This window comes from Haliotis rufescens, unplaced genomic scaffold, assembly GCF_023055435.1.
Source record: "Haliotis rufescens isolate VD_foot unplaced genomic scaffold, xgHalRufe1.0.p SCAF_26, whole genome shotgun sequence".
Lineage (NCBI taxonomy): Eukaryota > Metazoa > Mollusca > Gastropoda > Lepetellida > Haliotidae > Haliotis > Haliotis rufescens.
The window spans coordinates 2,405,568-2,429,240 of record NW_025963957.1 but is presented as its reverse complement, the minus strand read 5'-3'; the positions used below and the strand labels follow the sequence as shown (position 1 = coordinate 2,429,240).

General features: G+C 43.3%; 1 protein-coding gene across 1 annotated transcript; it reads right to left on the bottom strand.

Annotated features, from left to right (window-relative positions):
• Nucleotides 1–1,397: 1,397 nt before the first annotated feature.
• On the bottom strand, nucleotides 1,398–23,239 carry LOC125383657 (clumping factor B-like). The gene is made up of 4 exons (XM_048402354.1): nucleotides 23,167–23,239; nucleotides 22,024–22,097; nucleotides 2,622–2,732; nucleotides 1,398–2,186 (listed from the first exon to the last, which is right to left on the bottom strand). The coding sequence occupies exons 1-4, from the start codon at nucleotides 23,237–23,239 to the stop codon at nucleotides 1,398–1,400; spliced, it is 1,047 nt and encodes a 348-aa protein (XP_048258311.1).
• Between the last annotated feature and the right edge of the window lie 434 nt (nucleotides 23,240–23,673).

Here is a 23,673-nt window from a genome sequence, read left to right as displayed (position 1 = left end):
ATCAGTGCCGACCACAGGGAAGGGGGTCATTCTGACTGTGTCTTTAAAACATATGAAAGTATTTACGTAGAAACATATATGTAGTGATGCGATATAACCTAAATACGCTCCTGCCGTATACAAACAACAAAAGCAATTGAGAAAAAGTCGTTTTATTAACTGGTTCATATATTGAAAACATAGAATTTCTCAGTGAGCAACCTTTCTGTGTAGTTTAAGCAAAGAATTTAGGTAAAGAATGCATGGTAATTTTGTCGAGGAATTGCTTGGTAGTTTTAGCGAAGGAATGTATTGTAGGCTGGCAAAAAATGCATATTACAGTCCGTTTGCGCTGTTCCTCCTACGGTTGTGCCTCCCTCCATTCAAGATGTCAACTTGTACACTTAACAACATGATAGTTTCTGAAACAACTTTTTCCAGTGATGGAAATAATAATAATAATAACAAACAGCAGATATTGTCGGGTATATGGTATTCATTGCCGTTTACCGTATTGACATTTAAACAACTATTCCCGATTTTGTTTATTTTGCAATACATTGTTCTCATTTGGAGCCAAACGGACTGTAGTTTAGGCAAAGTACTTAGGAAAGAATAAATGGTAGTTTGGCGAGGAATGCTTAGTAGTTTAAGCAAGGAAAGCATGTTAGTTAAGGGAAAGAATTTAGGCAAGGAATGCGTTTTAGTTAAGGCAAGAAATGCATGTTGGTTTAGGCTCTCAGTGCAAGGAAATCCGTCGCAATCCGGACAATCGGGATAGAACTAATATGGAAGTCGTATTTTCTACCGGAAACATCTACGATTGATTTCTGGCTCTGAACAAAATCGTTCACAGTGCATTTACAAATGAAGGCACAAGGATGAGGAACAACTTTTATCATTTTCCCTAAAATGAGGAATAGTTATCAAATATCCAATAAATTTCTACTAATTCGTATACATACCATGCGAGTTTTTTTAAAACATTTCCTTCTAATTCTAACCAAACATGATAACCAAACTGCCTTCGTACGACAGATAGATGGAGTACCATCCACACAACTCAAGACGAATCGGAAGTCGGGCGAGTGTAAACTGGACTTATTGTTTTTACAAACAGAGGTGATTGACATGTAATTTGCAAGGCGTATCAGTCTGACAAGGTGTGTTTGACTTCCAAGCGGTTATTACTGTCTCACCCCCGACTCCGCCAAGCTGCTACTTGCTGTATACCTACCAACTGTAATAATAACGGCATCACCGCACGCTAAAGGCCAGGGAAGCCCCGCAACCAATGTTAACATTATCAGAGCTGATCAAGGAACAACAAACATTTAACCACACACGGCCTTGTGCACATTTGTCTGATTGTGGTGACGTTATTGTCCATTAACGTCATATGACGGAACAGGGTCGGTCTACAGACGTGTTCTGTTCACGCTGCGGGCAGTTATGGGAAGTGACTCATTGTGCATGTAGGTCTTTGTGCTAAACTCAATCTCTGTGTCAGTGTCAGTCTCGTTGTCAAACTCTATCTGTGTGTCAGTATCAATCTGTGTGTCAGTCTCTATCTGTGTGTCAGTCTCAGTCTCGTTGTCAGACTCTATCTGCGAGTCAGTATCAATCTGTGTGTCAGTCTCTATCTGTGTGTCAGTCTCAGTCTCGTTGTCAGACTCTATCTGTGAGTCAGTCTCGTTGTCAGACTCTTTCTGTGAGTCAGTCTCGTTGTCGGACTCTATCTGCGAGTCAGTATCTATCTGTGAGTCAGTCTCTATCTGTGTGTCAGACTCAGTCTCGTTGTCAGACTCTATCTGTGTGTCAGACTCAGTCTCGTTGTCAGACTCTATCTGTGAGTCAGTCTCGTTGTCAGACTCTTTCTGTGATTCAGTCTCGTTGTCAGACTCTATCTGCGAGTCAGTATCTATCTGTGAGTCAGTCTCTATCTGTGTTACAGACTCAGTCTCGTTGTCAGACTCTATCTGTGAGTCAGTCTCGTTGTCAGACTCTTTCTGTGAGTCAGTCTCGTTGTCAGACTCTATCTGCGAGTCAGTATCTATCTGTGAGTCAGTCTCTATCTTTGGGTCAGACTCAGTCTCGTTGTCAGACTCTATCTGTGAGTCAGTCTCGTTGTCAGACTCTTTCTGTGAGTCAGTCTCGTTGTCAGACTCTATCTGTGTGTCATTTTCAGTCTCGTTGTCAGACTCTATCTGTGAGTCAGTCACGTTGTCAGACTCTTTCTGTGAGTCTGTCTCGTTGTCAGACTATATCTGTGTGTCAGTCCCGTTGTCAGACTCTATCTGTGTGTCAGTCCCGATGTCAGACTCTATCTGTGAGTCAGTCACGTTGTCAGACTTTTTCTGTGAGTCTGTCTCGTTGTCAGACTATATCTGTGTGTCAGTCACGTTGTCAGACCTTTTCTGTGAGTCTGTCTCGTTGTCAGACTATATCTGTGAGTCAGTCCCGTTGTCAGACTCTATCTGTGTGTCAGTCCCGTTGTCAGACTCTATCTATGAGTCAGTCACGAAGTCAGACTCTTTCTGTGAGTCAGTCTCGTTGTCAGACTCTGTCTGTGTGTCAGTCACGTTGTCAGACTCTATCTGTGAGTCAGTCCCGTTGTAAGACTCTATCTATGAGTCAATCACGATGTCAGACTCTTTCTGTGAGTCAGTCTCGTTGTCAGACTCTTTGTGTGAGTCAGTCTCGTTGTCAGACTCTATCTGTGTGTCATTTTCAGTCTCGTTGTCGGACTCTATCTGTGAGTCAATCACGTTGTCAGACTATATCTGTGTGTCAGTCCCGTTGTCAGACTCTATCTATGAGTCAGTCTCGTTGTCAGACTCTGTCTGTGAGTCAGTCACGTTGTCAGACTCTATCTGTGAGTCAGTCCCGTTGTCAGACTCTATCTATGAGTCAGTCCCGTTGTCAGACTCTCTCTCTCTCTCTCTCTCTCTCTCTCTCTCTCTCTCTCTCTCTGTCAGTCACGTTGTCAGACTCTGTCTGGGTTTCAGTCACGTTGTCAGACTCTATCTGTGCGATAGTATTATTCTTCTCTATTTCTGTTTCGGTTGATATATGTTAGTCTCTACCACACTCGATCTCTTCTCTGTCTCGATCTGTTTTAATTCAACTACAGCCTACTCTCCACACACCGCCACACACATTATACATATTCGACTTAAGCTTATAATAATTTGTCAAATATCGTTATTAAAACCACCAAAGAGTACCTACTTGCTTCATATGGCAACAGGATGAAGACCCCTTACCACGTCAATCTGACCCACCCACATACACTGTAAGACGCGGGGCTGCCCAATATGTCTGGTAGTCTGTGGCCGTCAATATTTACTCTGTGTGTACTGGTGTTGTAATCAAGGGGGAGAACTGATGCTAAACAACTTGGGTATCAGTCATTACAAAAATAAGCAGCGTCCGGGTACGACATGTATGTGGGTATTGTTTATTTTTGGTAATGACTGATACTCAGTTTGTAAGACATCTACATCTGAAAGATTCGAACAGCGATCACTGTGTGTTGGTATGAGTTACCTGTCCGATCTTTTAAGTGAGGTGAAATGGGGTTTAACGTCTCGTCCAAGATTACTGCACTTATATAGCGACGTGCATGAACGTGTGTGTTTGTGTGGCTTTTTGTACTAGTCCGGAGTGGTGCCGATTTATAGTGCTCGCCCACTGAGATACCATGTCGCAGTTTAACATGAATACCCCACTCAGACACAGTATACTGACTCCGAGCCGACCAGTCCTTGTTTTAGCCCTTTAATGCCGTGCGCCAGAGAGGGTAACAACAAGTACCATCTTTTAACGTCTTTTGGTATGACGCGTCCGGGTATCGAACCCCGGACCTTCCAATATTTAGGGGCAGACGCTGAATAATAACAGTCAAGTAGACATACATGTCGGAGGGGTGATCATGCCGTAAAAGGCGACTAAGCTTGTCGTAGGAGGCGACTAACGGGATCGCGTGGTCAGGCTCGCTGACTTGGTTGATGCATGTCATTGTATCCCACTTGTGTAGGCCGATGCTCAAGTTATCAATCACTGGATTGTCTGGTCCAGACACGATTATTTACAGACCGACGCCATAAAGCTGGAATATTGCTGAGTGCGGCATTAAACAACAAACAATACAACAAAATAAATATTATTGAGAGGGAAGTCTCTGGTGAGTTGTTCTCCATAGATGAACCTGGGCAACGCAGAGAAACGCAATGGCCAAACGATCGCATCCAAAAGCGTGGGAGAGACACAAATACTCGACGTGAAAATTGTGAGAATATCCGGGAAATACCTTAGGCCCTCCTCTTCCTCTCATTTTATCATATTCTTATACATTTTTTACATCCTTTAAAAGGCTGTACAAAATGTTGATGTCTGATGTAAGGAATAATCCATTATGTCGTTCAAGAACCCTTTGTTCGCAGACTGAGGTAACATCGGTTTCCACACAGGTTCGAATCCATTGCATACAGATCAATCGTGTCTGTATGTGACCTTATTAACTGTCGTCATTTACTCTTCTTCCGTCATGGTTCGGTGGGGTAGCCTAGCTAAGTCACGCCGAAGGCCCGGGCACGATTCCCCACATGAGTACAATGTGTGATGCCATTTTCCGACCAGATGTCGAATATTAAAACAAATGAAGTTCAACGTGAACGCGCAGCTTTTTCCTAAAGGGCGATAACTATTTTTGTCATTGTTAAACTTCGGTCGTTAATATTACTGGTTCCTGGTTGAGTGTGCGCTGCGACACTTTGTGAGAACTAGACACCCTCCTTTGTCAATACCCAGTGGGAATTCTGGTTCCAGGTTCCCGGTTCCAGCAACCTCTACTTGTAGTAAGAGGCGACTTCATGGATCGGATGGTCAGTCTCGTTGATAAGGGTGATTGCAGGACGGGGCGGGACGTTCCTCTCACCGCTAGTCCGACTGGTCCAGACTCCAATATTTACAGGCCACTGAATACTGCTGACTATGACGTTAAACAACATTCACCTCTGAGTAATTATTTTCTCTAAATCTCATATAATGTTAGGGGACACGGGTGGCCCAGTCGTCTAAGGCGCTGCGATTCGCTGTGCAGAGTTGCGTCCCTTGAGCACGCCAGAAACCTATGATTGTGGGTTCGAATCCCGGTTCGCCCCGATTATATTTCTAGGTTTGTCAGCACTATACCCGTGCTTGTGGGTTTCACCGAATTGGTTAACGTCTAAACCTGCATCACCTCGGGCTTTCCTCCCACATTAAGCTGAAACGCCGCGATATAACTAGAATACTATTAAAAGCGGTGTTAAACCCAACTCACTCACTCATATAATGTTAAAATGTGTACTTCACAACATTTCCCTTGCCTTTTGGGCTGAGTAAGCCCTCCAGTCAGAAACACTATCATTAGGTGATTGGGGTAATCTCCTCTCCCTAGGTTGTATATACACATACACCATTACAGAGGATCTCCTGACAGTCTTGTAACCCTATCGGTGTTTATCTACAGGAAACACACATAATTCTCTCCAGGAACCTTGAAGATTTCCTCACGAATCGTACCCAGATGGTAGATATCGTACATTGTCCCTACACAGGCAACAACAGTGGTGCTATTTCCAGCATGCAACCCACGTATTGCGATATACGGCAGACTTGGGTAAATATTTAGATATGAAAGATGACGTTGGTATGCTACATCTATAAATGTTTAGTTATGCCAGATTAACTTGCTATATCCCGTCGATGATATTTAGCTGATACTGTTCTTCCCTGTTATTATCATTGAGTCATAACCAGTGTACCCCGGGAAAGGACACAATCGCCGAGGCCAACACCCAGGGAAATAGTCAAGTTCTCACCAGGAGAGACGCTCTTTTAACTTGATGGATTCGTGGTTAAAATGCGCTTTAGATTGGTCGCTTTATACACACCAATATCTAGAGACGGATCCTAGTGTAGATGCTCTATATGTAGCAATATCAACAGGGGGATCCAAGTGAAGATGCTCTGTATGTTCCAGTATCAATAGGGGGCACGGGTAGCCCAGTCGTATAAGGCGCCGCGATTCGCTGTGCAGAGTTGCGTCCCTTGGGCACGCCAGAAACCTATGATTGTGGGTTCGAATCCCGGTTCGACCCGATTATGTTTCTAGGTTTGTCAGCACCGTACCCGTGCTCGTGCGTTTCACCGAAGTGGTAAACGTCAGAGACTTGTATCACTTCGGGCTTTCCTCACATATTAAGCTGAGACGCCGTGATATAACTGGAATACTGTTAAAAGCGGCGTAAAACCCAACTCACTCCAATATCAATATAGACGGATCCCACTGTAGACGTTCCATATACTCAATTGAAACATTTCGATCTGGACGAAGCGCACGGTGTTAGGAGCAATTTGAACCGTTATAATTCTTCCTGAAAACGAAGAAAAAGAAGAAGAATAGTAGTAGTAGTAGTAGTAATAATAATAATAATAATAATAATAATAATTAAATGGTCTATTGCTAAAAGCGGCGTAAAACTATACTCACTCACTGAGGTGCGTGAATCTTGTGTTTGCGCCGTATACACATCGACATCACAGCAGCCTGAAGATACTTGAGCCTGGACCAGACAAACCAGTGGTTGCTTAGTCAGCACGACCTGATTCCCAGATTATTTAAGCTTATATAGCCAGCAGTGGGTAATGTAGACCTTTAATGCGCCGGTTGGTGTCGTCTTTAACCACTTGACTCACTTACCAGAATAAACTAAACCTTTCAGCAATATCACAGCGGGGACACCAGAACTCGAACCCGATCCACCAAGCGGATCCATCACGCACCACTGTGCCACCCCCGACCTGAATGAGCCCTGGCGTCTGTACAGCCACCGAGCACTACAAGACCTACATCTGTCTTCACGCAGGTTATTTTCTCTTGGCGCCATGGCTGGCTGATTTACACAGGTAGTTGTAGACGTATATCGTAGCATCGTCTGCAACATTAACGTCCTCCACATCAACACGTCTAATTAAAGCACATCGTTAACTCGCTCCCGAGACTGATGTTGATGGGTTGATACACTATGCGATGACAGTTAACGTTTTTTCTCCTAAAAGTCCTCGGCATTTGAAATAGAATTACGAAATATCGCGATGATTAATTAGCGAAGATAGCTGTATGTGTGTCAATACTTATAAAGTGAAAATAAACCATTGCGCTGATAAGGAATATTACTTCTATTACAGTAATGACAAACATTGCAAAGTGCGCTTTTACAGAAATGTCAAGTTTTTAGCGATAAACGTCATCATTGAGTTTTAATCACAAGGTTTCAATCCGGGTAAGAATCGACAGTCAGGTGACTGCGCGAAGTTATATTTTGCAATGACTTTGGTCTGCACGTGTTTTTCTTTAAGTTCATGCTGGTACATTCGTCACCACTCGCCCCTTTCCGTCACCTGCAAGAAGAGCGGGGCACGAGTCGCTATTCGGCTTGTCCCGGAATGACACGAGTTGGTCACGAATGGGTCACGAATGTGAGGATCGGCAGTCAGGTGACAACGAGCGACTATATTTGGGAGCGTGTGTGTATACAACGTACGTACATTACCAGCACCATTCGTGACCAACGGCCGCCTCATAACAATATACGCTAATTGATGGTATACTTGTTGTTACCCTGCCTGGCCGGCTCGTATTCAGTATCCTCACTCGGAGTGGGGTATCAATGTTAAACTGTGGCATTAATAACACGCACGCAGATCTAAGTTAGCGAGAACTAAGATCTGATTTTAATGATATTGCGCATCATTTTATAAACGTCGAGGACGCACGCACACGCACACACACACACACACACACACACACACACACACACACACACACGTCCTATATAAGTTCAAAAATATTGGACGCGACGTTACACCATTATTTCACACTCACGCACGCACGCACACACGCACGCACACGTCGCTTATATAAGTGAAAAAATCTTGGACGCCACGTTAAACCATTATTTCACTTCACCTATATAAGGGTACGGAAATAGTTGAAACAGTACATTCCAGTTCTGAAATGCCACGTAATAAAATAGGATATCCTTCAACTTCAAGTACAAACACGTGCGTGGAGCGGTGCCACCGTCTCCCCCTGTCTCCCCTTCCACCATCAAGACGGCAGACACCAGGCCCGCCCCTATCTCCCAGCAGGAGGCGACAAACAGACAGCCCGATCATAGCTAGTTTTGAGGGAGACAGTATCTTGCCTTCTATCGTGCTCATGTTGGAGACACGCTTAAGTGCCTTGAAAATATTTTCATCGTTTAGATAAAAAGGAAAATCGAGATGTGTATGTTTGAAATGTGAGAAAGATGGTATCGTAGGGAAAAACGGTTACTGAAAAACCTGCTGAGACTGGGAACAAAATGATTCTGATAAACTGGGCAATCGAAGATAAAGATTCACAATATTTCCACATTAAAACGTTTCCCATCACCGACAGACCCTTAAAAAACGACCCGACAATGAAGATTTTCTTTTTCTTTTTTTTCCATGCTAAATTCGATTCCGGGTCCTTAATATAAAAAATATTTCCCATTCAGAAGTGGTACTTTTTTATGTAACAAAAAAAGTAATGGCTTTCGTTTCTTTTTGACTAATGTAGGTCACACAGACCCTCTACTTTATTTCATTGTTTACATTTGGTACAATTGGAAATTTAAATTTAAGTCGACATTAAATCGAAATTTAAAAAAATATGAAATTCAGCCAACCTGCCCTTATTTTAAGTGAAAAGAAACAAGCTCATTTGTTTATGCCGTCTGACAAAGTGTTATACGACATGTCAGTCCGGCAGGCGTTTTTCAAGAAGTGTCGAGTTCATACCTTAGTGTGTGTAAACTTCATGCGGACAAGTACAACTTTTCACATCAAATCGCGTGCGGCAATAGTCATTTAATAGAAAAAATGATCAAACAGTGACAAATCAACACTATGTTTACTGTAAAGTTAAGATAGGAGTATGCGTACTGCATATGGAGGTGACGCTACATCAACATGCCTGTGTTTTCAACGAAAGGATAAACATTAGTATGGATTAAAATATAACGGTATGAACTCCGTCATTTTAAACTGAACGCTGTACCTCTTGAATATAAAATAGTATACCACTAGCACAGCAAATATTACCAAAAGTGCAGCCAAAAGGCTCTGTGGTTCATCTTCTACATCTGTGAATACAGTCTTATCATGTTTAGTTTGTTGTTGACGTCGCATTCAGCAATATTTCTGCGATACTACGGGAACCTGTACATAATCGAGGCACACCAGTGATTGATATTATGGGCGACGTTCATTCATGGTACGATAACACTCATTAAGTCACCAGGACCACCTGATCCATTTTGTCGCCGTTCACGACGAAAATAGGTTACTGTGGACCGATTCCACCAAAGATCCCAACGGTATACTTTCTCATGATGCCATTACTGGGTGTGTGTACATAAAGTACCAGCCTCGTCAGACAGTCGTTTGGTTTTAGTCTTTATGGCAATAATTATTATTTTAAATCACACGTTCTAGATAATGTAAATACTAAGAACAAGTTGTCCATAAAAGAGACTGTACTGTCCACATATCTAGACTTGCCTATTAGGAAGATAGAATTACAACACATCCACATACTTTTCTTTCAGTACAGTTTTAGATCAAGGCAAGATGAGAGGCAGAACATATAGTTACGCGAGATTATGGAGTACATATGGGTACAACGAGGTGTCGCCCGACCGTGGTGTTACAGGAATATTGCTGAACTCGGAGTAAAACTCCAATCACTCACTCACTCACTCAAAAGCACATACACATGTACTTACTCAAAATCAAATGTCATTTGGAGGCATCAAACTGCTGAGTAATTTGCAATATTACATTATAAATGTGGCTGAATAGTGTGAGGAATTTCTAGAGACACCAATCCTGGGATCTCCGATCCATGCAGTTTCGTCCCCAATATCTTGTGTCAGAAGAATGTATGGATGTGCTGAGATCAAATTCACTCGAACTTTAAGAACTAAGAAAGGTACAGGTGCACGACCACACATGTCTCGCCCTGTCACTATCATAGTGACTGTGTTCAGCTCACCGATATTATTATCTTATGTGATCCCAAATGGATGACAAAGAGGACTCATCACTGTGCCTCAAGTTCTGTATGTTCCCCGTGGAGGTAAGAGTGAGTGAGAAGGGTTTTACGCCGCTTTTAGCAATAATCCAGCAACATGGGACACCAGTAATGGGCTTCACACATTGTACTGTGTGGGGAATCGAACCCGGATCTTCGGCGTGACGAGCGAATGCTTAAATCACTAGGCTACCCATAGGAGGGATTTTTTCACGCGAAAGTTTAGATCTGACCCAATGTGTAGTATTTTTCAATGAGTGAGTGAGTATGGTTATACGCCGCTTTTAGCAATATCCCAGCAATATCACGGCGGGGGACACCGGAAATGGGCTTCACACATTGTGCCTATATGGGGAATCGAACCTGGGTCTTCAGCGAACGCTTTAACCACTAGGCTTCCCAACCGCACCGTTTTCTTTTCAGAGAAAGTTCAGTTAGACATAACAGATGGAACATTTGTATTTTCTTTTCAAAATGATATTTATCTTATCGTGTTGACCTGACAGAATTGATATTTCTAATCTAGGAGTGAGTAAGTGAGTATGGTTTTTAAGCCGCTTTTAGCAATATTCCAGTAAGATCATGGCGGGGGACACCAGAAATGGGCTTCACACGGGAATCGAACCCGGGTCTAAGGCGTGACGAGCGAACGCTTTCACCACTAGGCTACCCGACCCATCCCCCCCCCCCCCCACCCCCCCCAATCATCTAGGAAATAGAACAAATATAGTTAAATGCATTTTTACATTTTTGTACGCATCTGATGTATTAAAATAGATCATCGAGTACAAAAAAAGCTCTCACAGTGTATAGTTTGTATGATCTCTCGTTGGTTATATTTCCCGGAAATACATCTTCAGCGTGGCCGCGCATGTCGCGGTGACCTTGACCTGTGTCGGAAGTAGCTAAGCTGAGGTTTGGCAAATCTGGCATGGAAGTGTATCCAGGCTCTAGAACATTCTTTGCATATTCTTTCGACTTCAAATTCCTCAACATATATCTTGTCTGCACATTCTGTTCACACATTGCATAAATCAATCATTATGAGGTTTGCACAACAACTACGTCGTTTATATATCCATATGAAATATTATCGGCAGCCAAATTCAATATGCGTCTGTCTGCTACGAATCACTTTTAGCTTAGTTAAATGTAGCCACCACAGTACTGTCATTAGATCACTGTTCGTGTCTGTGTCTGCTGAATTAACCGTGACTTAAACTTTCCTGTATAATGACCTCAATGTTCTGAGAAAATATCATACCGAAGATGCTCTACACTTCTTTTTTGTGTGTACAAATTACTATGCTCTTCGAAATAAAATGTATTTTTACCAACATGGTTATTCTTAACAAACAGTGCTATGTGGATATTTGGATTTGTGTAAGGAAGAGCAAATGCTAATATTAGATTTTATTCAACACTTTATATTAAAAACTGGCAGATTTTCAGTTAAATGAATGTTTAAAATAAACTGCAAATAGATTTATTATATATACACATCTAGCTTGGCATGTACAATTTATTTGTTACATCTAACCTTCGTTTATGTATTCATTGTAATATGTCCTATGTGTAATAGAGCGGTATTAACATAAGCGCATCGCTTGTTTACCAATCCATTTTCACACTTTTGTGGAAATAAATATGTTCAAACCAGAAATTATATAGAAATATTGCATATCACAGCGACATGTGTAAACCATTCTACCTGTATTTATATTTATTTGTCTTTTTTTGCATATTAGTTTCAGCATATAAAAAGAAGCGACAAGACCCTTCAAATAATCATAAACTATTAAACGTCAACGACAGAGAATAACCAGTATCAATTATCTGCCGAAACAGATTCCAATCGGCGTTAATTGCCTTTTTTAGCATAAAAGTTGTGAAAATTAGATAAGATGATAATTAGTAAAAAGAAATCCATTGTACGACTTAGACTATATCATAAGTATGTGTTTATGAATCACTATCGAATAGTGATGATACCAGGTATTCGCGAAAAGGTGAGCGTATCCTGCCACTCTTCGGGCACTGGCTAAGCAAATAATGAATGTAAGCGTCACACGTCACAAACACATGCAAAGGCAAAGAAACATATGATCCAAGTCAAAGAGGGAATTGCATCTGGCATCATTTTGTCACTTCGACGTCAAATTTGGAAATGTCCTCCACGCGTCTTCCATAAAACACTTTGGAAGCTTTACTAAGGCCTTGAAAGGTGTAACCTTGATCAAACAAGGTTTGAGCAAGAGTCCTATATCACGGGTTAAGATATCTCTGTCAGTGATGGCTGACTAATGCCTAAGCGTCATATTCGGTTATCACAAGCCACTCCAATGTGTTTCTGTTGCCGATGCATCTGCTGGCAATGTTGGTGCAAGGCTGTTCTATTACGCCAGCCATTTGCTGAATTGATATCACGTGCCGACAGGGCATTTTGCACATGTCTCGTGTTTACACGCGGGATTCCTCGTGGCATTGTCAGGCAATGAGACAGCCGGGTATTCTTTGTGTCGATCGCGCAAGAGATGTTTTTGTGTTGTGTTTTTGCACCGTTTGTTCTTTTAACGGAAATGCTCATGATCTGTGTTAAGCTGACACGCCGTGACATTTCAATGCGGCGTTAAACCCAACTCAGTCACTCACTCACTCACTCACACACTCACTCACTCACTCACTCACTCACTCACACGTGCAGACATGTATGTATGGGTGACGTCAATTGAGTTGGAAAGGTTTAAATTGCCACTGCTTTGAATGACCCGCCAAGATCCGGGATAGAACAGGACTTCAGAAACCCATGCTTGTCGTAAGAGGCGACTAACCGGGTGGTCAGGCTCGCTGACTTGGTTGATGCATGTCATCGTATCCCAATTGCATGGATCGGTGCTCATGATTGTCTCTTCCAGACTCGATCATTTATAAAGACCGCCGTCATGTATGTGTTTCCGTTGAGCCTGAATTGACTGCAGTCTCCATGCGTTTATTCATCACTTTGGACGAATATGGACGAAACATGGATATGGTACTGAGTGACCAAGGACAATCCGTGTAATCCTGCAGTGTTGCGAACCGCCACCGTGGTATAGTGTTGGATAGAGGAGTGAGTGAATATGGTTTTACGCCGCTTTTAGCAATATTCCAGCAATATCACGGCGGGGGACACCAGAAATGGGCTTCACACATTGTACCCATGTCGGGAATCGAACTCGGGTCTTCGGCGTGACGAGCGAACGCTTTAACCACTAAGCTACCCGACCGCCCCGTTGGATAGAGGAAGAGAGGAAGTTCGACACCAAGGGGCTTAAACAAGGACTGGTCGGCTCAGAGTCAGTATACTGTCTCTGAGTGGGGTATCAATGTTAAACTGTGGCTTGGTATCTCAGCGGGCTAGCAGTATAACAGCGGCATTAATCCAGAATATCACACGCACGTACGCACGCACGCACGCACGCACGCACGCACGCACGCACATACACACACGTGCGTGCGTGCGTGCAGGTCGCTTATATAAGTTAAAAAATCTTGGACGCCACGTTCAACCATTATTTCACTTCACCTACATAAGGTTACGGAAATAGTTGAAACAGTACATTCCAGTTCTGAAATGTCGCTTAATAAAATAGGATATTCTTCAACTTCAAGTACAAACACGTGTGTGGAACGGTGCCACCGTCTACCCCTGTCTCCCCTTCCACCACATCTCACCTGTTGCTGACTGTTCAAGCAACTGACTAAATCGATCAGGTGAATCTGTGTCATATTCCAGAAACTGTAAACCAAAAAAATAACTGGAGCAGAATTATCACCATCAGCAGCAACAACATTTTGCGGCAAGGTACTACGTAGCCTAATGGTTAAGGCGTTCGCTCCTCACGCTGAATACATGGGTTCGATTCTCCACATGGGTACAATGTGTGAAGGCCTTTTCTGGTGTCCAAGGCCCTTATTTTGCTGGAATATTGCTAAAGGCGGCTTAAAACCATATACAAATACAGTAAACTACGGTTATAACGAACACGCTTATAACGAACTGACGGATATAACGAACTTACTTTTCTGTCCCGACTATTTGCTGTAGTTATGCTGTATATATGCATATAACGAACCATGGCTACAACGAACTAAAAAAAGTGGTCCCTTTGAGTTCGTTATAACCGTAGTTTACTATAGTAATAACATTTATACAAAGTGGAATGGATTTGACCTAACGCTTGGTGTGGTCTGACAGCATGTGTTGTGTATGTGTCATAGACCGTGTATACTGTACAGAATCTACATATCAAATAACTCCATCATCGTGTTTACAAGCTACGTCCTTATAGTCCTTATAAATAAAAGCCACAAACCCATTTCCATAATCAATAAGAAACCTCATCCAGTGTACGATTCCGACTCTATCATGAGCATGTGTTCATGAATCAGTATCAACGAGTGATGGCACCAGGTGCTCTCGAAACGGTGGGCGTATCCAGGCATTTGACGAGGTAACATTTTCTATTATTTGTTTTAGGTTTTCTGGAACCGTATTCCTGTTTAATGTCGTATCAAACCCGTGACGTCATGCAGACAATATCTCAATACGAGATGAACATATCTGACAGATGCCACACCGTTATCAGCACCAAAAAAACACTCTTGGACGCCATTGAGAGAAAAGGCCGCCTTAAGCACTGATATCAATTTCATCCGATAACGAAAAATAAAGAATATCTATAATTATCTAATTCCGTCGGAAACAGCTGTTTTGTGGTTGTTTTTCCAAAGCCGTTTATTTACGCCAGATTAAATAACAGACCGACTGTCAAAACACCAGCCTAATGTTCCACTTCAGTTGGCGTATCGCGGAGCGCAGCAATGCCCCTAAACCAGTCCATGGCGCTGCAGTGGAGTAGGCGCATCGTGGCTTGTACTGCATAAACAATGAACTTGTTGCGCAGTTCACGCCTCTCTGGAAATAGATTGTGTTGGCAACAATTGGGCTTTAGTTTCACGGGTTTACGTCAATTACTGCCAGCGTGAACAACCTTCGGTGGGACGATTCTCCCGGAACGAGGAGTCAGATGATGGCTCCACACACCTTCAAAATAATTTGATGGAAGAAATGTAACGCCGTACGTAATGAATTAATCAGCATAAATAGTTGTGCAGGTATCCATGCAGCTCAGGGTTGATGATAAGGCTCCTATAAAGTGGGAAACGGGCTTAGCTGCTTGGGTCTCACAGAGGAAGAGTGTCAGCTGTACCTGATTGTCCTGTGCATGTTTACAGTTTATCAATAAACTCACTTGTCATTCATCATTCGTGAAGATCCGGGGTAGAATAGGTCTTCAGCAACTCTTGCTTGCCGTAAAAGGTGACTATGCTTGTCGTACGAGGCGACTAACCGGGTCGAGTGGTCAGACTCGCTGACTTGGTTGATGCATGTTATGGTATCCCAATTGCGTGGATCGATGCTCATGATGTCAATCACTGGAATATCTGGTCCAGACTCGATTATTTACAGATCGCCGTCGTGTAGCTGGAATATTGCTGAGTTTGACGTTAAACATCAAAGAAACAATTGTCATTAAACTATTATGATGACGATATTGTTATTGCAGTTAATTCTGTGGCAGGAATTAAGTGGCCATTCTAAACGTGTAAAACTGACGCAACTCTAGGTCGTTATCCAAAATAACAGAGAAATCATTTATCAACCACAACATGGTATAAGTCGGGGAAATTACTCGAATCTGTTATCAATACCACTGTATACGCTATCGGCGTTATAGTGAAGCATTTGATGAATGTGTATTGGCACTGCGGCTTGCCATGACGCCTCCAGGACCAGTCACACAAATAGTTTGAAATAAATACTATAAGCATCAAACCCTTCCAGAATCACGCGAACTACCAAACTATAGGGTTATCCGGCAGTGGTCGGTCGCATTAACCAACAATTTCTATTTTATCGGCGCCTTATGACGAGGACAATGGACGCACTACGGACGCTAGAATCCTCCCGGAGATAGCTGTAGATGCATCTACTAAACCTGTAGTATCGGCTCTATGTACATGTACCATTTATATCGTGCTGGCCTTGAGAAGTAATCTGCATCCTTGGATGAGGTCAAACGTAGGACAACGATTAACATTACTAATTGGTGAGGTAGTGCATGTACGTAGATGTCTACCGTAGTAGTTAGTTTCCTTCAGCTGATACGTGTGTGGGGGTAGCATGTGAGTTACCTGGTGATTAATGTGTGATGGTTACACAGCAGAAATGTTGCAGCTATATTATAGCTGTCTAAATAATCGAGTGTACGCCAGGCAAACCTGTGTTTTTTAGCATATATTTTCCACAAGGCGGATATAGGGGAAAATATAAGATAAATCATAGAGAACAATGAAGATCGCAGTGTGATTTATTTATTATATGAAATATCAACATTATGTACAGGCTCTTTAAGGATTGACATTGTTCTATCATGACGTCATTTCTGGAGATTCGACGTTGTATATTGGACGACATTATTTTTGAGAGGGGAGTGTCTAGTGAGTTGTTTCCCATAGATGGAGCCGAGCAAAGCGGATAAACGCGATGGCCAAACGATCGCATCCAAAAGCAAGGGAGATATGACAATCGGTATTGGGAGAAAGGGTACAGGTAATCGACGTGAGGATTGTGAGAATATGCGGGAAATACCCACCTGTGCATAAAATGGACTTGTCCGACATTGCCCAGGTCCGAGTCTGTTGAGGGAGTCATCATATCTAAATACGAAAAATTCTTTTAAAGCTTGTACACTGTATCATCATCCTTCAAGAGGCTGTACATAATGTTGATATCTCACACAAGAAATAAACGACTTACATTTTATTTTCCCTGCAGTGTTTTATTGTACGATAAACTCCCACTCGTCGTTTATTTCTTAATTATTTTCAGCCATTCTCAGTGATCATTATAACAATCGTTATATTGTTTCCATTGTTTGCGACGAGCCCCATAGCATCGTGTCGTCATATGATCTATTGTCGCAAATATAAACTTGAAGACAACGTCATCCATTGTTCATGACGCCATGACGATTTTATATGACGTCGGTTCAACAATAGACTGAGCTTAATATGTCTCCTTTGGATATTAGTGAGTGAGTTAGCAATATTCCAGCAATATCACGGCGGGGGACACCAGAAATGGGCTTCACACATTGTACCCATGTCGGGAATCGAACCCAGGTCTTCGGCGTGACGAGCGAACGCTTTAACCACTAGGCTACCCGACCGCCCCTCCTTTGGATATTAGGAAACCCACATCTTGTACCTTTTCTCAGATGAAATGGTAATATACCAACTTACGATGGTTTCAGTCTAGAATACAACAAAGAATTATAGCAACAAATGAATAATTAAAAATGATCACACGAAAAACGGATGATTTGTGTGATTTTTTGTCACTTATCTCTTGAACCAATACTGCTTATTTTAATGTGTGTGCGTAGTTGGAAATACATATTATCTTAAATAAAAAAAATTAAAATATCATTTCCTAAGGCAATTAACCTATTTAGCATAATTGTCTTTGATCACATCCACATCCAAATGAGATTGTTGACCTCGGCTTATTCATCCCCAGTTTATCGTTACTCTCATTGGTTAATTAGCTTAAAGTAAGTAAGTGATTATGGTTTTACGCCGCTTTTAGCAATATTCCAGCAATATCACGGCAGGGGACACCAGAAAAAGGCTTCTCACCATGTACCCATGTCGGGAATCGAACCCGGGTCTTCGGCGTGACGAGCAAACGCTTTAACCACTAGGCTACCCCACCGCCCCTAATTAGCTTTAACCTTCATTGGACTGTTCTACTATTACAAAAAATTCCCCTTTGTAGTTTTAGGGTGTAGGGGTGGGGGAGACAGTCGCAGTGACTGGTATCCCCAGTCTTGGGAAGTCTAGAATATGTAATGAATGAAATGGTTGTCAGACGTTCCGGTGTTATTTGGCCCGTTGTTGATTGGGGTTTTTTCCGATTGGAGAGAGAAATCTGTCGCAGCTCAAAACCTAAACAACCCTGCACGATATGTAGTATTACTTCTACATTATTTATCACAATTCCCACGTTCTGGTCAGAACAAGTCGTGAAAGGGAGCACTCTCTGCAATCCTCTGGATCCGCTAGTACAAATTCTGTCAGTGTCAAAACTGCATTTTCTAAATCAAGAAATCTGAAGAAAAAAACTCAACACATGTATTTGAAATGTCGTAAAAAATAAAAGTTAGATTATCACTGTTAAAAGCACGCGAGGCAACATATAAGTAGTAAATATGAAGCAACACTGTCTAAACTGCCTCATTATTTCCTTTCAATGTACTCAAGATGACCAACAAGTTGAAGACGAGCCTGCAATATCTTCACTTCTTGGTTCCAAACAGTTGTGGGTGACAGGTTGATGTGTCCGGGACCGCATCCGTGGTCCAGTGGTAGAGCGTCCGCCCGGGGAGCGGAAGGTCCGGGGTTCGATTCCCGACCGCGTCATACCAAAGGAGTTAAAAGATGGGTTTGTCTGGCGCTCGGCTTTAAGGGGCTGAAACAAGGACTTGTCGGTAACGTCAGTATACTGTGTGTGAGTGGGGTATTCATGTTAAACTGCGGCGTTGGTATCTCAGGGGGCTAGCACTATGAAATCATTAGTCCAGACTAGTACAAGCACACACACACACACACACACACACACACACACACACGTCGCTATAAAAATGCAATAATCTTGGACGCGACGTTAAACTCCATTGCACCACACCTGATATGTCCGACTCCCACAGCGCTGTGTGGAGCTGAATATATCGCTGCACGTTTTGATTCACAGTAAACATGATAAAACACTAAGATGCCTTTACTTATCACTCACATCCTTGTAAAATGTTACTCCGTCATTTAAAACCACTCTAATTTGATTTAAGATCCTTATCCTTCATATGTTGCTTCAATGCTTCGCTCAATTGGAAGCGAGTTAAGATAAAGGCTGGCATCGGCAATACAACTAGACAACTTAGACAGATTGCACTGGGTAAGTAAAAAGGAAAATAACGTTCACTTCTTGAAATTAATCTTGTAATTAAATTCCGCAAATCAACAGACGGAATATCCATTAGCTTCCAGCCATGTTACAGCTATGCTATGCTAATTGCTGCACGTGTTCCACGTGCACGTGTCTGCACACGCCAACAATGTTGTCCCCATTCCACATTTGGGTTCCTCTTTTGAGGGGGGGGGGGGGGGGGGGGGGAGGGGATTGGTCAAGATGGGATAGCGATTAGTGGGGGCCTGGATACCTGGAGGTAGACACCAGTCATCTTGTAGCAAAGAGTCGACGTTTGTGGACAGCTGAAACTTGGTTCCGAGTTCCTTGTCATATGTGGTTGTCCGTGGGTAGGGATGGGACATATGGGTGTAACGTTATCGGGTAGGGTAGAAAAGGGTGGGATGGGGTGGAGAGGAGAAAGGTAGTTTTAAGTGTATATTTTACCTTGCCATACATATATTATGCTCGTGGGTTTCACCAAAATGGTAAACGCCTAAGACCTGCATCACTTTGGGCTCGCCTTCCACATCAGTGAGTGAGTGAGTGAGTGAGTGAGTGAGTTTGGTTTTACGCCGCTTTTAGCAATATTCAAGCAATATCACGGCGGGGGACACCAGAAATGGGCTTCATACATTGTACCCATGTCAGGAATGGAACCGGGTCTTCAGCGTGAAGAGCGAACGCTTTAACCACTAGGCTACCCGACCGCCCCCTTCCACATATACGTGTTTCAGCAACACATTTTCAACTTTCATTCAAGCAGCATCCATGCTGATAAATGAAATGTCAACATTAAAACGAATACATAATATTACTTTTATGTGTTTTAACGTCACAAGCCATCGACCACTAAATTCCTAAAGTGCGTAGTGAAGATTCTGCTTTTCAAGTCAGACAATAAATATCACGTTCGACCTTGTGGAGTTTAAAGTAATAATTTACTGCATAGATGGTAAATTGAGGTTTACGTACAAAAAATATGTTATGTGTAAAAAACTTGTGCTTTTTTGTGTGAAACAAAATTGTGCTTTTTTAGGTGTCAGCAATTGCTTTTCTGCTTCAATGGTTGTTTCGTCCCTGGTGAGACTCCCTGGTCATAAACTACTGGCTATGTGGCTTATTGTTCTAGGAGTAGTGTATAAGACGAGAAGAGGAAGTGGACATTCCTTCTACAGAGTACAGCGACACCGACATAATGTCATAAATATTTGACATTCTTCCAAGACAGGCAAGTGTATGCACGTGAGTTGAACTGGGACTTTATGAGATCTGGCTGGGATGACGTCTATAATGCAACCAGTCCTCGTCAAGCGTCAATAGAGTGTTTTAAATCAAACACAATACACAACCCAGCGCGGGGAATACTGAAATGGAACCTGATGTGAATGTCCAAGGTTTGTTTATTGTTTACACAAATGTTACCGAAAAGCCAAACAGTGCGGCACCGGAAGTATAGGATTTTTAGCGCCCCCTACCGGCATTTGTTCGTTGATAACACGTGTGAAATGCACTGCGCAGGGGTCAGAGGTAAAGCCAACTCGGCCCCCAACGTGGATGCACTTACTGTACAGGATGTGTCCATCAAGGGTCTGTTGTGTGACCAAAGCGGTCAGTCGTGAATGGGTGTACGTCTCAGTTCTTTACAATTGAACTGAGGGGTCCCTAGCCATCAGAAGATGTAGAGAATAGTCTACGAGCGGAATTAATTGTCTGTCCCAAGTGACTTTTTTTAAAACAGTATTTCACGAGTGTTTGTTTCCGTAAGTAGGTTATTCAATATGTATTACCTATAGTCTTTCTGAGAAATCTAGATGTTGATGACTTCTCTTACAAGTGAATAAAAATGGATAGTTATTGAACTGTTTTGGTGTAAACGTAGCTAAGTTGAAATACATGGTGATAGCATCTTATAAATATTGGATTTGTTTGAAATCCGAAACTCCGGAGAACACTGTCTTATTAGTGACACCTGTCTCAACGCAGCAGTGTTCCCTGTCTCACCACTGCCCTTGTCTCACCCATATGTTCCCTATCTCACCATTGCCCTAGTCTCACCCATGTTCCCTATCTTACCACTGCCCCTGTCTCACCCATATGTTCCCTATCTCACCATTACCCTTGTCTCACCCATACGTTCCCTATCTCACCATTGCCCTAGTCTCACCCATGTTCCCTATATCACCACTGCCCCTGTCTCCCCATGTTCCCTATCTCACCATTGCCCTTGTCTCACCCATATGTTCCCTATCTCACCATTGCCCTAGTCTCACCCATGTTCCCTGTCTCAGCAGTGCTCTTGTTTCACCCATGTTCCCTGTCTCATCAGTGCCCCTGTCTCCCCATGTTCCTTATCTCACCACTGCCCTTGTCTCACCCATATGTTCCTTATGTCACCACTGCCCTAGTCTCACCCATGTTCCCTGTCTCACCAGTGCCCTTGTTTCACCCATGTTCCCTGTCTCACCTGTGCCCTTGTTTCACCCATGTTCCCTGTCTCACCTGTGCCCCTGTTTCACCCATGATCCCTGTTTACCAGTGCCCATCACCATCCCCCGTCTCATCCGGGCTGCCTGTCTCATACCACTGCCCCCCCCCCCCCACCCCCCCCCCCCCCCCCCCCACCCCCCCCCACCCCCCGCCCCCTGTCACACACATGTCCCTGTCTCACCCGTGTCTCTTGTTTCGCCTGTCTCAAATGGCTAGCTTGTAACCTACGCATAACTCCTACAACTCTCAGCCCTATCTTTACCATTGGTACACTCGTACTTACAGTTGAGTTATTCAGAGTTAAAATACAACCTACTCTCCTGATGAGTCGGACACGATAATTGCTCTCACGAACAACTAGTAGGTGCAGGCGACTCTCATTACCAGAGACTGGAATGGACACAGGGGATTGCGGAGTGTTTTACTGCTCTTTTAGCATTATTTTAGCCAGATCACGGCGGGTGATAACGCGTATGTATGTACTGAACCCCTGTCGTTTGCGTGTACAATAGCACTATCCAGTTCTCCTTACAACGTCCAAATTACTCTCTCGCTGCTGAATGACGAAGGCAAACTAGGTTCACACATCTCCAATGTCTACTGGTAATCTTCACCATTGTTCAAATGACATAACCCTGGTGAACTTTAGCCAGTCAACGAGGGGATATCAGAATGTTTTAAGCCTGGCAAAACTAGTTTATTGTTATGTCAAAGTTTGTTTTTTTTGTTTTAGTTTTAGTTTTTACTTAATATATTTTTTTGTCTTTTTTTTATGACAAAGTTATCCCACGTCACGTAGACCTCGGGCGTAGCGAGCGTTGGCCCATAGTCGGTGAAGTGTCAGTTAGTATAAGCTTATGTGTGACATATATTAGTATCGGCCTGTGTGTTTTAGTCTTATTTTACAGTTTGGCGATCATCTGCCCAGTGACTTACTGAAAATTGTTTTCGACTCTGAGGCCCCCAACTCCATGGCAGTGGAATGGCCCAGTCTAAGTAGGGAGCAGTCACAGTTTGGTTTATCCTAGAATGTCAATCATCATTGATGAACGGTTGCGTTTTGTGTGGAGGCTGCCCCATCATTGAACGCTGGGTGCCGCCATGCCACTATTGAACGCTGGGTGCCGCCATGCCACTATTGAACGTTGGGTGCCGCCATGCCACTATTGAACGTTGGGTGCCGCCATGTCACTGTTGAACGTTGGTTGCCGCTATGCCACCATTGAACGTTGGGTGCCGCTATGCCACAGATGAGTTGGTTGCCGCTATGTTACTATTGAACGTTGGTGCCACTATTAAAAGTTGGGTGCCGCTATGGTACCATTGAACCTAAGGTGCCGCTGTGCTACTATTAAACGTTGGGTTAAGGAATATAAGCGAGGGAGCGTTTGGAAGATGTTCCCCGCTCTGGTCAACCACCACCAGAAAACATTGATGTCATCCACAACCTGATACTGACCTAAAGACGCAGCTCGCTCCATGAGGAGACCACAGGCTTCGTATTGATCCATAGAAACAACCCTTCGTGACATCTTCGTCTGTCAAAGGTCAATGTCCGATGGGTTCCCGGAATGCAGACGGATGACAAGAAGGCTGGGCAGGTCACCACCTCTCATGCCCTGTTAATCAGACGTAATAACAACCCGGAAGTGTGAGTGAGAGTTGGGTTTATCGCTGCTTTCAACAGTATTGGGCTTGGGGCTTGGGGCTAGGTGCTGGAACTGGGGACACGGGACTGAGGGATGGTATCTGGGGGCTTGGGGCTAGGGGCTGGAACTGGGGACACGGGACTGAGGGCTGGTATCTGGGGGCTGGAACTGGGGACACGGGACTGAGTGCTGGTATCTGGGGGCTGGGGCTAGGGGCTAGGGGCTGGAACTAGGGACACGGGACTGAGGGATGGTATCTGGGGGCTGGGGCTTGGGGCTAGGGGTTGGAACTGGAACTGGGGACACGGGACTGAGGG

What these genes read in the sequence shown, in the direction of transcription:
- LOC125383657 (XM_048402354.1), bottom strand. Translation starts at nt 23,239, where the DNA reads ATGTCACGAAGGGTTGTTTCTATGGATCAATACGAAGCCTGTGGTCTC. An exon ending in GGAGCGAGCTGCGTCTTTAG is followed by an intron (nt 22,098 to 23,166) that starts GTCAGTATCAGG and finishes TGTCCATTCCAG; the next exon opens with TCTCTGGTAATGAGAGTCGC. An exon ending in CACAGAAAGAGTCTGACATC is followed by an intron (nt 2,187 to 2,621) that starts GTGATTGACTCA and finishes ACTGACTCACAG; the next exon opens with ATAGAGTCTGACAACGAGAC.